The sequence below is a fragment of the Sesamum indicum genome, linkage group LG3, assembly GCF_000512975.1.
Source record: "Sesamum indicum cultivar Zhongzhi No. 13 linkage group LG3, S_indicum_v1.0, whole genome shotgun sequence".
Taxonomy (NCBI): Eukaryota; Viridiplantae; Streptophyta; class Magnoliopsida; order Lamiales; family Pedaliaceae; genus Sesamum; species Sesamum indicum.
The window spans coordinates 13,049,634-13,063,611 of record NC_026147.1 but is presented as its reverse complement, the minus strand read 5'-3'; the positions used below and the strand labels follow the sequence as shown (position 1 = coordinate 13,063,611).

The window sequence follows — 13,978 nt, the reverse complement described above, 5'->3', positions numbered from 1 at the left end:
GTTTGTGTGTCGAATCTTAAGGAATATCATCATAATTTATTCTTTAATTTAAACAGTTCAAAAGTAAAAATTAATTGCTTTCAGAACCCTTGTAAATATCTCCAACATAGATATGTCTTAACTAAATATAATCTTTAAATTCAAAAAAAAAAAAAAGTTAAAATGAGCTCCCAAACTAGGCGTTAGCAATTTACCGGGTGTAACCCGTTTCCGTCCTCGGGGGTTAAACAATTCACCGCAGTTTACTAACCCCATACCCGTTCTCGACTCCTCTGGTTATCGAAAAGCTCTCTCTCTCCTCTTCTGTTTCTCTCTCATCACCTATTAGCTACCAATACTCTCCATACCTTTTAGCTCCCCATGCTTCAAGATATACTTACCATACCTGCACACACCCCTCTCCCCACACGCACTTACAAAAATCAGTAGAAAAATCTCCCAAGATTTTCTCCCAGTTTCATCTAAGATTTCTCCCCGTCTTCAGCACGTACGCGCCTGATTGTCCGTGTCCCTGCTGTTTCTGCTTGTTCTACGGTTGAGCTGTGTGAATTTTGGCTGTTTGTTCGTGGGTTTTTCGTTAATGTCTTGTTTGGCTGGGAAATGAGAGATCTGAGTTGGGTTTAGTGTGTGAAGAAATGTCTGCCTCTGAGGTGTCGATCAAGGGTTATAATAATGATTGCAACGATTATAGTTCCGGGACGGATAAGGGGAATTCCGGCGCTGGAAAAGGTAATTTTGGTGTAATATTTTAGTTACTGTTTGTTTTTGGTTTTGCTTGACTGATGAGGTTGGTTTGTTGCTTCTTATCTTCTTTAGTGGATGCTGAGACGGCGTTATACACAGAGCTATGGAGGGCCTGCGCCGGTCCTTTGGTGACTGTTCCTCGTGAGCACGAGCTTGTTTACTATTTTCCTCAGGGTCACATAGAGCAGGTATTTCTTCTCTTCTCTTTTTCTTTTTTTTTTTTTACTTTTTTTGGGAGAAAAGAAAGCTTTTGTGTGTTAAGTTTGTTGATGAGAGAGGAGCTTTTCAAAGCTCTGATTGATCTAAATTCTTCAGGGTTTTCTTGATTTCAGTTCTAATTTTGTGCTTTGTAATATAAGGATGAACGAAACTTACTTTGCTTGCAATTGGCGCTTACTTGATATTTAATCATGTAATGGTTCCTCGGGGAGCAGTCAAAGACATCTTTGTGGAGTGATTTGAGAGTCCTTTTGCTGATTCCTTTTACTCCTTGAGGAGTGTGTAAATTAGCTCTCACTCATGGTCTTTTGTTGGGTAGGTGGAGGCATCTACTAATCAAAGTGCAGACCAGCAGATGCCCGTGTACAATCTTCCTCCCAAGATTCTCTGCCGAGTGGTTAATGTCCATTTGAAGGTACTTTTGGATTCTTGATTTGAACTTTAGACGAGCTTATTAATTTTATAATTAGGATTTTCTGAAATTTTGTTTGGGTTCTTTATTGTAAGAGGGCTCATGTGTTTGGTTTTTTCATTGTTGTTACTGATCTGCTGTTTGATAGGCCGAGCCCGACACAGACGAGGTCTTTGCTCAAGTTACCTTGATGCCTGAACCTAATGTAGGATAAATCCCTGGTGCTTGTAATTTTAGTTTATATCTTTTATTATTTCTTTTTATATTCTGGTTGGAGATTCTTATAATATTCTATAATGAGTTTTGGTTTTACCAGCAAGATGAGAATGCAGTAAAAAAGGAACCTCTTCCGGCCCCACCACCTCGCTTTCACGTCCACTCTTTTTGCAAGACTCTTACTGCATCAGATACAAGTACTCATGGTGGGTTCTCGGTGCTGCGACGGCATGCTGATGAATGTCTTCCCCCATTGGTTAGGATAAATTTAACTGAAGTTTATGATGTTTACCTCAGGATATTTCATGGTGTTAGTGATGGTCTGATTATCTTTTTAATGATAGGACATGTCAAGGCAACCTCCCACCCAGGAACTAGTGGCGAAAGATTTGCATGGAAATGAGTGGCGATTTAGGCATATTTTTCGTGGTAAATTTCCAATACATCTCTGTTCATGATTTGGTAACACTTGCCCGTGACTTTGAAAAAATTGTCATTTGTGTCGTTTGCATGCTTGATTAAATAGAAAGGAAAAGGAAAAGTAGCTGTGGCAAAATCGTATTAGATTGGTGGTAAATGTTGTGAGGATCTGGATCCTTTGTTTGACTAGACTATTTCTTGGATGTTGCTAGTTTTCTTTTACAATTTTTTTTTTCCTTTTTTTGAAAAAGATATTAAGGAATGTAAAATCATGCTGGTCGGACAAGAGAAAATGGACTCCATGTAGCCAGCAAGTAAATGTGAAATATTTATGAAGTTTCGTGAAAAACTGGAGAAAGATTGAATGTAATGAGTAAAGTAGTAAATATTTTGATAGGGAAACCGCGCATAAAGAATGCTATTCTATTACTTTACATGATTAAATAGAAAGGAAAAGGAAAAGTAGCTGTGGCAAAATCGTATTAGATTGGTGGTAAATGTTGTGAGGATCTGGATCCTTTGTTTGACTATTTATCTTCTTGGATGTTGCTAGTTTTCTTTTACAATTTTTTTTTTCCTTTTTTTGAAAAAGATATTAAGGAATGTAAAATCATGCTGGTCGGACAAGAGGAAAATGGACCCATGTAGCCAGCAAGTAAATGTGAAATATTTATGAAGTTTCGTGAAAAACTGGAGAAAGATTGAATGTAATGAGTAAAGTAGTAAATATTTTGATAGGGAAACCGCGCATAAAGAATGCTATTCTATTACTTTACATGGTTTTTATTTGCAACAAACAATTCATATATAAAATAGTATCATTAGCTTAAGAGCAAAAGAGAGCAAGTTGGAGGCAACCACAACCTTTTATTATTCAAAGTAAAGTTTCCATAAGCAGAATACCTTCATGGCTGAAGCGATGCAGATGTCTATTAAGAGCATTGGCTAGTAACTGCGATTAATTATTTAAATTTCAGGTCAACCACGGAGGCACCTGCTCCAGAGTGGTTGGAGCGTCTTTGTTAGTTCAAAGAGGCTCGTTGCTGGGGATGCCTTTATATTCTTGAGGTTTGTTGCTAGTCTTGCATACCTCTAGCTGTATGCATAATAATATTAGTACATCTGATTGAATTCTAAACACTCAGAGGGGAGAATGGGGAGCTGCGTGTTGGAGTTAGGCGTGCCATGAGACAACAGGGAAATGCTCCATCATCAGTCATATCCAGCCACAGTATGCATCTTGGTGTTCTAGCAACAGCTTGGCATGCCATTCAGACCAAGACCATGTTCACAGTATATTACAAGCCTAGGTATTTGACATGATTGCTTTCTTATATCTCTCTAGCCATCTATGTGATATGATTGATGGCCCACTCTATCAACTTCTAAAACTAAATTTAGATTGTACTATATTCGGTGGGTTAACAACGAGTTGCCTGTGGAAACCTTGCTGCCTTTCTTTGTGTATCTTCTAAAGCAACCACATTGAGCATTGTTGGTAACAGCACATTGCTGCTTTAATAGCATTTAATTATTGATTTCTAATGTAAAAAGTGTGAGCTGTTAAACATAATAATATGCCTAGGTGGATTGTCAGAATGGGTTTAGTAGTGAACTATGTGCATGTTTTATCTTCAGGTTCTAACTCTCCTCCTCTTGTTTGCTATGTATCCGTCACAGGACCAGTCCATCTGAGTTTATTGTTCCCTACGATCAATACATGGAATCTGTTAAAAACAACTACTCGATAGGAATGAGATTCAAGATGAGATTCGAAGGTGAAGAAGCTCCAGAACAGAGGTATGTTTGATCTTAGCATCCTGATAATGATATTTTGTTATGAATTCTGTGAAAAAGTTGTTTATGTATATTTGTTTAATGTTACTTTCGTAGGTTTACTGGAACTATTGTTGGAATTGAAGATGCAGATCCGAAAAGGTGGCCAGAGTCGAAATGGAGATGCCTAAAGGTATCACCTTTGATGTTGATAAGACTTATACTTCTCATGTTATTTTGAATAATCTTCTTAACATATCATTATGAAAATTTATCTCTTAATTCTTTTTTAAGGTTCGATGGGATGAAACTTCAACAATTCCTCGACCTGAGAGGGTTTCCCCCTGGAAAATAGAACCTGCTCTTTCTCCTCCTGCGCTGAATCCACTTCCTGTGCCAAGACCTAAAAGGCCTCGATCGAGTGTCTTGCCATCATCCCCCGACTCTTCTGTCCTTACCAGGGAAGGTTGTTGCTAATTTTACCCTGCTTGAGTATCTTCTGCTACTGCTATTTTGGTGGTGTCGCACTGTTACCCAACATCTGTTTACTCAACTATCTATGATGTAATGTAGGTCCATCTAAGATGGCTGTAGACCCTTCACCTGCCAGTGGGTTCCCAAGGGTCTTGCAAGGTCAAGAATTGTCGACCTTGAGAGGGACTTTTGCGGAGAGCAATGAGTCAGAGTCATCTGAGAAGCCATTACTGTGGAATCCCTCATTAGATTCTGAGAAGATTGATGCCTCGGCTTCAAGAAGATATGGGTCAGATAAGTGGTTACCTATTGGAAGGCCTGAGAAGTCATTCACTGATCTGTTATCGGGTTTTGGGTCTCAAAATAATTCATCCAATGATTTCTGTATGTCTCCTGTCAATCAAGAAGTTTCAAAGCTACAAGCACAAGAGCATGAGGCCAAGTTTAGCTTAATTGGGAACACCTGGTCTATCATGCCTTCTGGTCTCTCCCTTAATCTGATGGATTCTGGCTTGAAGACTCATGGGCAAGGTGCTGATTCTTCTTATCAGAGACGCGGTGATGCCAGATATGCTACTTTTAGAGAATTTTCCTTGATTCCTGATCCTAGGGGAGACAATCAACAAGGAAATTGGTTGATGCCTCCGCCTATTTCACCATACCTTCAAATGCCATCTTCTCAGTCAAGAGAGCTGATGCCGAAATCTGTATTTGCGCAACCACATGATACGATGAAGCCAAAGGAAGGAAATTGCAAGCTGTTTGGTATTCCCCTCATAAGTAACTCGGCATCATTAGAGCCAGCATTGTCACATAGAACTGCTATGACTGAGCCAGCTGGTCATGTGCAGCATGGGATACGTTCTCACCAATCCCTTGCTATTGAGTCTGATCAAAGGTCTGATCAATCTAAGGGCTCAAAAGTGGTGGATAATCCAGTTGCCACCACTGAGCAGGAGAAGCAATTTCAAACCTTCCATCCTGTGGCTAGAGACAGAGAAAGCAAAGGTCACTCTGGTTCAACAAGGAGTTGCACTAAGGTTTTGATCTTTGATCTGGAATATATTGTTCTTCTTACAGCTAATTTTTTATTCAACTTTCATTCTTATAACAAAAGTCTCAATTTCAGGTTCATAAGCAGGGGACTGCCCTTGGTCGGTCTGTGGATCTTTCCAAGTTTGACAACTATGATGAATTGATTGCTGAATTGGATAATCTCTTTGAATTTAATGGTGAACTCAAGGCACGGAATAAGAATTGGCTTGTTGTGTATACTGATGATGAGGATGATATGATGCTTGTTGGAGATGACCCCTGGGAGTAAGATATTTTCAATTTCTCTGGAATATTATGTGAAAATTTTAAATCCATCTTGCTTACTTTAGTTCGATGATGATAGTGCAATTTAATTTTGCCTGCTCATCAAAAGTGGCTTCTTTTTTCTGGAAACAGGGAGTTCTGTGGTATGGTTCGCAAGATTCTAATACTAACAAAAGAAGAGGTCCAGCGTATGAGTCCAGGGACCTTCAATTCAAAAGGAGAAGAAACATCATCGGTTGCAGAAGGCATGGATGCTAAAGATGTGAAGGATTTGCCAAAAACTTCATCATCTAGCCCAGACGATTGCTAGTTTTCCACCTCTAGCTGGTAGTTCTATCTTCATTTTAATCCTACCCTCGTAGCTGTTGTTTTGATAAGCCTTCTAACGAATTGCCCTTGCAACAAAACAGCTATAGAATGCAGGCAAGGAAGGAGACTGTATATCCATCTAGCCGTTGAATTTTGGGGACATCGAATAAGAGATGCATGTGAAGTCCCTTCAACTTCTGGATGGCGGGACTCTCTTATATATATAGACGCAGTTTTTAGTATTTGCAATTTTGAACCCCTCTTTTGGGGGCCAACCTATGGTGCCCAATAACCTCGTCTTATACGTAATGTACATGACACATTATGAACATGCTACCTTCCTCCATTGCCCAACCTCTGTAAATAGCCGCTTCCATTCCCCAGCATCGATGTAATTAAGCCGTCAATACACAGCCTAGTATGTCTCATATAGTCTTTGTTCCTGCAGTATTGATATGTAATGTCTCTGAGCACGATGTATTGTCATCGGCATTAATTTGTCTTGTGGTGAAGATTGTACCTCTGGGTGGACTCTTGTGGTTGGGAGTAATTTGTTGTACAAGAATCCATCATGGCTTATCGAAGGTTGTTTCTGGTTTTAGTGCAAAGGTGTATTCCAAGTCAGTCAGTCTCTCTGTTTGGTCTTCTGGGGATATGTTTCAAGGGTTTTACGACATGGGGTTTTCTTTAAAGCACTAGACTGAATCATCTTTTTGCAGAAAGAATTGCATGCATTGAAACAGTTGATGCTTGGATCAGATATACAATCAGTTTTATTTTATCGAACTGACTCTAATCGTCGTCTTGACAATAGGCGGTTGGGCTGCCATGCCGGTCTCAGTGTTGCTCTTGCATCATAGCGGGCGCCGGTTCATGTTGCTCTTCCATCATAAATGAATTAGGAATCTACTGCTGTTGTAGATGTTAAAAGGAGCAAGTTGTAGAAACTAGTTGCCAGCGATTCCTTGTCGACATTGTATTCTTGCGAGACGCTAACTATAATCTTATTTGGTTATCAACGAAATGAAATGAGTTCTATTCCACATAATTGTGATGTGGTTTCTGAGTTAATTGTAATTTTGTTCTCATCCTTGTGTACAAATTAGAAATACTCCCATGCTTTTCAAAGTAATCATTTTTGGTTTCTGTATTTTAACAGTTTTAGTTTTTTTCTTTTATATATATTTGATTCCATTGTTTAACAATTTAACGCAATGGTACGGGGCCGTCACCAGCTGACTGATGGGGTAAATGGGCTAAAATCATTTTAAGGAGAATAAATGAAATGAGAATTAATTGTATTTTTAGTTCTATAAATTGGGTTTTTTTTTAAAAAAAAATGATTCATGCTTTTCAAAATAGTCATTTACGTGCTGTATCTTGAATGTCTAATACATTTTAATCCTGTTAAAATTTGTATTGATAAAGTATGTGGGTGTTAAGTGAGTAAGTATTTGGAGCGGGGGAAAGGGAATTGGTCGAGGAGGTTTTTTGTGAAATATAAGTGCTCTTTGTGAGTTTTAAATATATATAAAAAAATAAGACAGGTAAATCGAAAAGAAGAAAATCTACATTTCGATTCTGCAAAAAGGAATTACAAGAATAGAAAAATTATGAACAAAATGAAAGGTTTATAAATTTAAATTGAAAGAGTTTACAATATATGAGAATGGATATTAGACCTTATTCTTCTATTCAAATTGCTATCTAAGACTAAGAGCTTGAAGTGGATGCGTAAATTCCTTTAATTTTGTGGAGCAGACTATATGTTATATTAAATATGGTAATTTGATGCCAAAAAAAATATAGAACCTCAAACCAAATCCCAACGACATATGCAGTCTTCTTTTAAACATAAAAAATTGAGAATTTTCTTCTTTTGAATTTGAGCTTTCTTAAGTTTCTTTTCACTTTTTCCCCCCTTTTCTGAGTTCATCAACAGCATGTGCATTATTATATCTAATGTCTGCTTAAAACAATTATTTAATTTAAAATCAGCATTAAGTCAATATGGAGTAAATTATAGATTTTTCCATTCAATTATTTTTTTTGGGTGCCAATATTATCAAATTCGTTGAATTTTAACTAATTTGGGATCTAGTTATGAGACGAAAACAAACGCCAAGAGTATTAGATATAATTTTTCAAACTACATACATACGTGTAATTATACCAAACACCAAGAGAGTACAGTGTAATTATCTCTAAAATATTTGGAGTAAACATGTAGTGATGCCATCGTTGGTTTGTTGGTCTTGTGAATGACATAAATGTACTGTCCACCGGTTTAATAAATGTGGCCACAAAAATAAAAACATGGTGCGGTGCAGTGCAGTGCAGTGAGAGCTAAAAGTGTTTTGATTTTCTTGAAAACAGAATGTGTATAGTAAGTACGTATGCTAACTCTCGTTAACAAATTCACAATGCTCTCCATCAACTTCCCTTTCCTGCAATTCCATGCAGAGTGGACTTGCGCTGAAGCAAAATAACTCCTCACAGTCATGCATGCATCTCACACACACATCAATGCATGCTCTGTGTGGGTGTTCTAGGCCTCCAGAGATCAAAGTTAGGCAAACTTGATACTCATAAGAAGATGAAAATGCAATCATGAACAGAATATTTAGAAATTTGAAAAATCAAAAGCATTCTAGTCTCAGTTCTTTGGGAACATCAATTTCCTCAAAATAAATTGAAAAAAAGAAGAAGAAAAAACGAGAAATGGTTTGTCGAAGCAAGTTTAAGTTGGCAGAGTTGAACAGCCCAGTTCTGATCAGATTTTCAATACACTAGTGGTCTTCGGGCGATAGAAAGACTACAATGGTCGATTAATCGGCAGGTGAGACGTAAACCTGAGACCCCCTCCGGAGCTTTAACACAAACAAACTCACACCATCCCGTGAAAGCCAGCTGAATCCAGGAGTACTGCCTTGATCTGATCAGGATTAAGGTCTTGGCCTTCTCCGCATTGCTGAGATGATCGGACGAAGAGATGTAAGTAAAGGAAGAAGTAACAGTCAGTAACATGCAGTATGTACATGCATGAGGTTTGTTTGTAGAAGCTATGAAAGCTCGATAGGGAAATATTGACGTATAATCTATCTAAACTTGTGGAAAAATAGAGTTATTATATGCTTAAAGATGAGGTTTCCATCTTTCGAGTTCAAAAGATTAACATGACAGGTCCGTGCGTGTTTCATGCATGCACGAGTGGTGGTATAGGAAACACAAGTTTGACATTTGCTTTGGAATTATGAACTATATTGAGTTATACATATATAAAGTAAATTACAGTCAGATACCTCAGCTCGGAAAACGTCCAAAGCAAAGCCATTGAAACAGCTAATGACGGCTTGCTGAATGTCTAGGCCAAGGTTCTCCATAGCCCTCATAGTGGACAACAGTATCCCTGGTCTCCGCCCACAGAACATGTGGATGTTTACGGCTCTTCCTTCTCTCAGCCTGACCTCAACCTGTCAATATTCTTACACCGTGCATCAGACTCAAATGATCTCGTTTGAAATAAAATGATGGTTTAAGATACAAGTGTTAGATGATCAGAAGAGTTCACTAGAATAACGAATTTTGTTACCCGTGCTGGTTGTCCAGTGGGGCTTGACAGTGGACTTGCAAATGCACTAGGGCAAAGCTCTTCTTTGATACGGGCGGGAAGTCCTGGAGCTGTAGGTGTCAAGGGGTAGAAGCTTGTGGTTGGAGTCACAGAAGAGCTACCAGGGATGGACTCGAGTTCATTGTGGAGGTCATTGATCTTCTGCAGAAGTTCCTTTAAGTAAGCAATCGCATCCCCTAGTATCGAAGCCCTGTCCATCTGCCAATAAGAGTAAGAATATCAAGAACTTGCCTCATATAACACTCCACTGTTAAGGAGCTAGAAACATGAAAAATATGTTCAATCTTACTTCCTCCATCATCCTCCCAAAATCAAGTGCTCATTAAGGTGTTTTAGTTTAAGAATATATCGGAAGATAAATGAAATTCGTTATGTCCCTCATGTGTGCCTAATTCGTGCCTGTCTCTATGGGAAATCCTTAATGAAACATAACATCATTATTTTTAGAAATTATCGCTACTTCAGACATAAGAAGTATGACTCTCTGACTGATTTAAAGAATTTTGTTAATTCCACTCATCCTATTTCTAAATCTTCTTGTAATAGATATCAGTTGTATGAAAGCACGAGCAACGTACGTGCAAAGCACGTGCATGGGATTATGTACGTTAGCAGCAAGAACTACCGAAAATAAAACATATTGGAGATGGGACCTCATATATAGAGGAAGACAACCAAATTATCTGCTTAATATGAGTGCATTCAATCTCATTCAGTATGTCAGCGAAGAAATAAATTCAAAAGTGCCAATTGCTCAATTTGCAACTTCAAAATAAACAATATCTCTATTTTCTGTCTGTGGACCAAAATGAAAGATGCATTTGAAATCATTTCATAGATTCCATGTGAGTGAATTAAATGCTATCACACAACTTTAAATGTGCATGCCCTCTCAATCAAAAATATGCCAATGAATCAAAATTTGCTCCTCATTAATGCTCACACCACCAACAATCTACTCAACTGGAGGAAATGAGAACACAACTCCAAGGAAAAGTGCAAAACAACAAGAACGAAAAGACAAAAAAGCTCGTAAAAACAAACGTAAATGGTTAACAACAACTACTTCCATGGCTAAAACATGTCGAAAACTATGTCGTAATTCACGAGAAATTTGCTGGTGAAGAATTTTCATACCTTGCTGATTTTTGGCACGACTGACCTCAACATGTATAGTCTATCATTGAGCTTTTTCCTCCGGCGCCTCTCCGCCATCAAATTCTTTGCCGGAAGCCCCTTCTTCTTCCCCTTCTGATCCCCGCCCGTAACAGTGCTGTTTGCGTGCGAGCTACTTCCTCCATTTTTAGCACTCTCTTCTACTTTATTAACAGCACTATTGTCCAAGAATTGGTCATCAGAATCATAGTTTAGAGTAGAACCATCAATGCTCACATCCTCCACATCATCCCCACTGCTGTTCTTCCTTTTCCTTTCATTCTCTTCACTAACCTCCCCCTTCTTATCATACCCTTCTACATTAGTTGCACTAGTTGGAGACTTCAGGCTAATCTGATTTGTTTCACCCCTTATGTTCAAGGACCCCAAATTGCTCCCACCATTACCGCCAAGATTCTTCCTAAGGGCAGCCCTTTTCTGAAAGAGAGTGGGCTGTGCTCCAATTGTGGCAAAATTATCAAGGGGCTTAAGAATCTTGGACCTATTAAAGAACAATGAATTCCCCTGCATGGATCCCTCCCCAAATCCAAATCCACCAAATCCACCACTCCCTTGAGGCAATTGAATCAAACTATTACTTCCAAACTGAGTATTAGAGCTCAAATTCAGTGTGCCCATTTGAGAATGAGCTCCCAAATCATTGAAACCACCACTCAAAATCCCACCAGCCCTATTCAAAGCACCTTCAAGATATCCATTTTCACAGCCCAAATCAAAAGTTCCCTCTAAAGGGTTGTTTGGGATTGAACTGATTAAAGATTTGGGCTGCAAGAAGTAGTTTACCTGATGCTGAGATGGATCAAGACTGTTGAAAACTGAGGCTGATGTTGGAGAACAGGATGCAGAAGAATCAACCGGCTGTAGGAGCAGCTGATTGTTGTCAGCTGCCTCTGTGAAGCTCGGTGAGAATGAGATGTCATGATGGTGGCCGTGCATGGTGGCTTGGTGGCCGCTGGCGGCGGCGGCGGCCGCGTTGGATATGTACCAATCTTCACCTTCAGCTTCAAGCATGGACTTGAAGGTGGAGAGCGCACCAATTTCCAATTCTTGCTTGTTTTCCAGCCCACCATTTTTGTTGTTTTGAGCCCAAGAAGATGTTTCTTCCTCTCCTTTGCCGCCTTCCATCCAAACCATGCTGTTCACTCTAGACAACATCCTCTCTCAAAGCTAAAAAGAACTCCTTTTTGTCCTAGTAGAGTTCTCTTACGTAAAGGAACAATCTTGATGGAGAGAAACTATAAAAAGAAGAGGCTTTTGATCAAGAAAAGAGCATAAAAACACACACTACACACACTGAGAGAGAGAGAGAGAGAGAGAGAGAGAGAGGGAGGAAGAACAGCAGCAGAAGGAAAAGGGAATGGCTCTATCAGAAAAAGGTAAGTGTCTTTAGTTAGAGTGATGCAATGTGACAACACTAAAAGCTTCTTCCAACGTTAAGTTTCTTCCAGGGGCTGCTCTCTGTCCTATATATATATATACACGAGAGTGTGTGTGAATTATACAATTTTATACATACAAATATGTGCATAAATAAATAATCATCATATTCATATAAAAATTGGAACTTTATATAGGTAAAAGAGGCTTTTGATGGGGTGTGTCACGTAGGATGCTCTGGATTTCTGGTTTTCTGTTTTGGTTTTTGTGTATAATTAGGATGTAAGCAAATGATTACAGTGCAGCTAATTTTAGTAAGGAAGAGGAGACACAGCTGCAGCTCTTTGTCATTTAAACCACCACAAAATGTGCTTCATTTGAGGATTAGTGTGAATATCTCCCTCTCTTTCACCTTTATCCAACTCCTCTCTCTCTCTCTCTCTCTCTCTATATATATATATATATATATTCTTTTTTGGTCAATATTATTATAAAAAAGAAAATTATTGTTCATTAGTTTTAGTTTTACAATGCATAAGATTTTGAAAAAAGTGATATATTTTTGTAATTAAAAAATAAAAAGGAAAAACTTGGGGAACATGCATTCTTGATATAATATTCCTTTATGTTATATAATATTAATTATTCATCCCAAAACATTTGATGGAGTTAAATATACGTCCTGACTTGTGTGTTGATCTCCATATAATTAGATGTTGGTTTTTGATAATAATAAATAAGTTATAAAGACTCTAATCGACACACATGATACAAGCGCAATCCTTCCCGATGGACCTATAGGATGCCACCCGTGCTTTCATTTCTGTAATACAAAAATTATATAATTAATTATAATATGATTCTTTATGGATTAAATTTAATCCTTATATATAGCAACTAGTATTAGTCAGCGTATATGTATTTAATTATCTTATAATAATATAATATCATGTATCTTTTTAATTATTCAATATTTTAAAATATTATATTTGAATGTATAAGTGTCGTTTTAACAATGCAAGACCGTATATAAGTTGTTTGTCGTTAAAGAACGTAACGTCATAAGTTATAGCTCGGTATCGTTATGCAAATGATACGCTGACGTTTTTTTAACTGCATCTTTCTCAAACGTAAATAACAGATCAGAAAGCATACAAAACACAACGTATGGAATCTTATCTGTCCCGAACCTATATCTTCAAAAACTTTCAAAATTATAACCATATATATATATATATATATATTCATAACATTTCTAAAATTTAGTTGTGCTACCATATTTGTATTTGTGTGGTTATAGCTGTCTCCAATGTAATTGATTTGATATATGAAATATTAAATAGTAGAATATTATTTAGTAATTAAAATATAAAGTAATAGAACACTCTTTTTATTATTTAATAACCAAGATAGTTACTATAAGATTTTGTTCCTTAATAATTGGTACAGATAAAGAATTTTGCAGCTAACTTCAAGCCCCATTTATAGTATGTGTGAGGATATTTATGAACAATTGAAAAATATTTAAAATATCTTATAAGCTTCTGTGTATTATGAAATATTTTAAAATTTTAAAAATATTAATTTTATTTTAAATATATATTTTTAAAGCATTTGAATAAATAAAATGCAGAGCTTATAAGATGTTAGAATGTTTGTCATAATAAATTTTCATACTGTAATAATGAATGAAAAAACCATCAAACTATTAGAATTTAAAATTTTATAAATAGATAATTTTGCTTTTGGAGAAAAAATAGTCAATTATATAAAGGGTAAAAGTAAAGTATAAATAAAATTATGAGTGTGTTTTTATTTATTGGATATTATTATTAAATGGCATATAAGATGTTCTAAATAAAGTTGGGTCAATAAGATCCAAAATATCTTATTTTAGGATGTTA

The 13,978-nt window shown here is 37.1% G+C and overlaps 2 protein-coding genes across 2 annotated transcripts; one reads left to right on the top strand and one right to left on the bottom strand.

Moving 5' to 3' along the window:
• On the top strand, positions 257-6,514 carry LOC105158218 (auxin response factor 2-like). The gene is made up of 15 exons (XM_011074887.2): positions 257-729; positions 817-932; positions 1,283-1,378; positions 1,524-1,580; positions 1,692-1,847; positions 1,936-2,020; positions 2,989-3,079; positions 3,157-3,321; positions 3,692-3,811; positions 3,905-3,980; positions 4,082-4,253; positions 4,361-5,301; positions 5,391-5,581; positions 5,714-5,908; positions 5,992-6,514. The coding sequence occupies exons 1-14, from the start codon at positions 636-638 to the stop codon at positions 5,889-5,891; spliced, it is 2,538 nt and encodes an 845-aa protein (XP_011073189.1). The 5' UTR covers positions 257-635; the 3' UTR covers positions 5,892-5,908; positions 5,992-6,514.
• LOC105158217 (transcription factor ICE1) lies at positions 8,502-12,140 on the bottom strand. The gene is made up of 4 exons (XM_011074886.2): positions 10,659-12,140; positions 9,483-9,719; positions 9,193-9,363; positions 8,502-8,861 (listed from the first exon to the last, which is right to left on the bottom strand). The coding sequence occupies exons 1-4, from the start codon at positions 11,850-11,852 to the stop codon at positions 8,778-8,780; spliced, it is 1,686 nt and encodes a 561-aa protein (XP_011073188.1). The 5' UTR covers positions 11,853-12,140; the 3' UTR covers positions 8,502-8,777.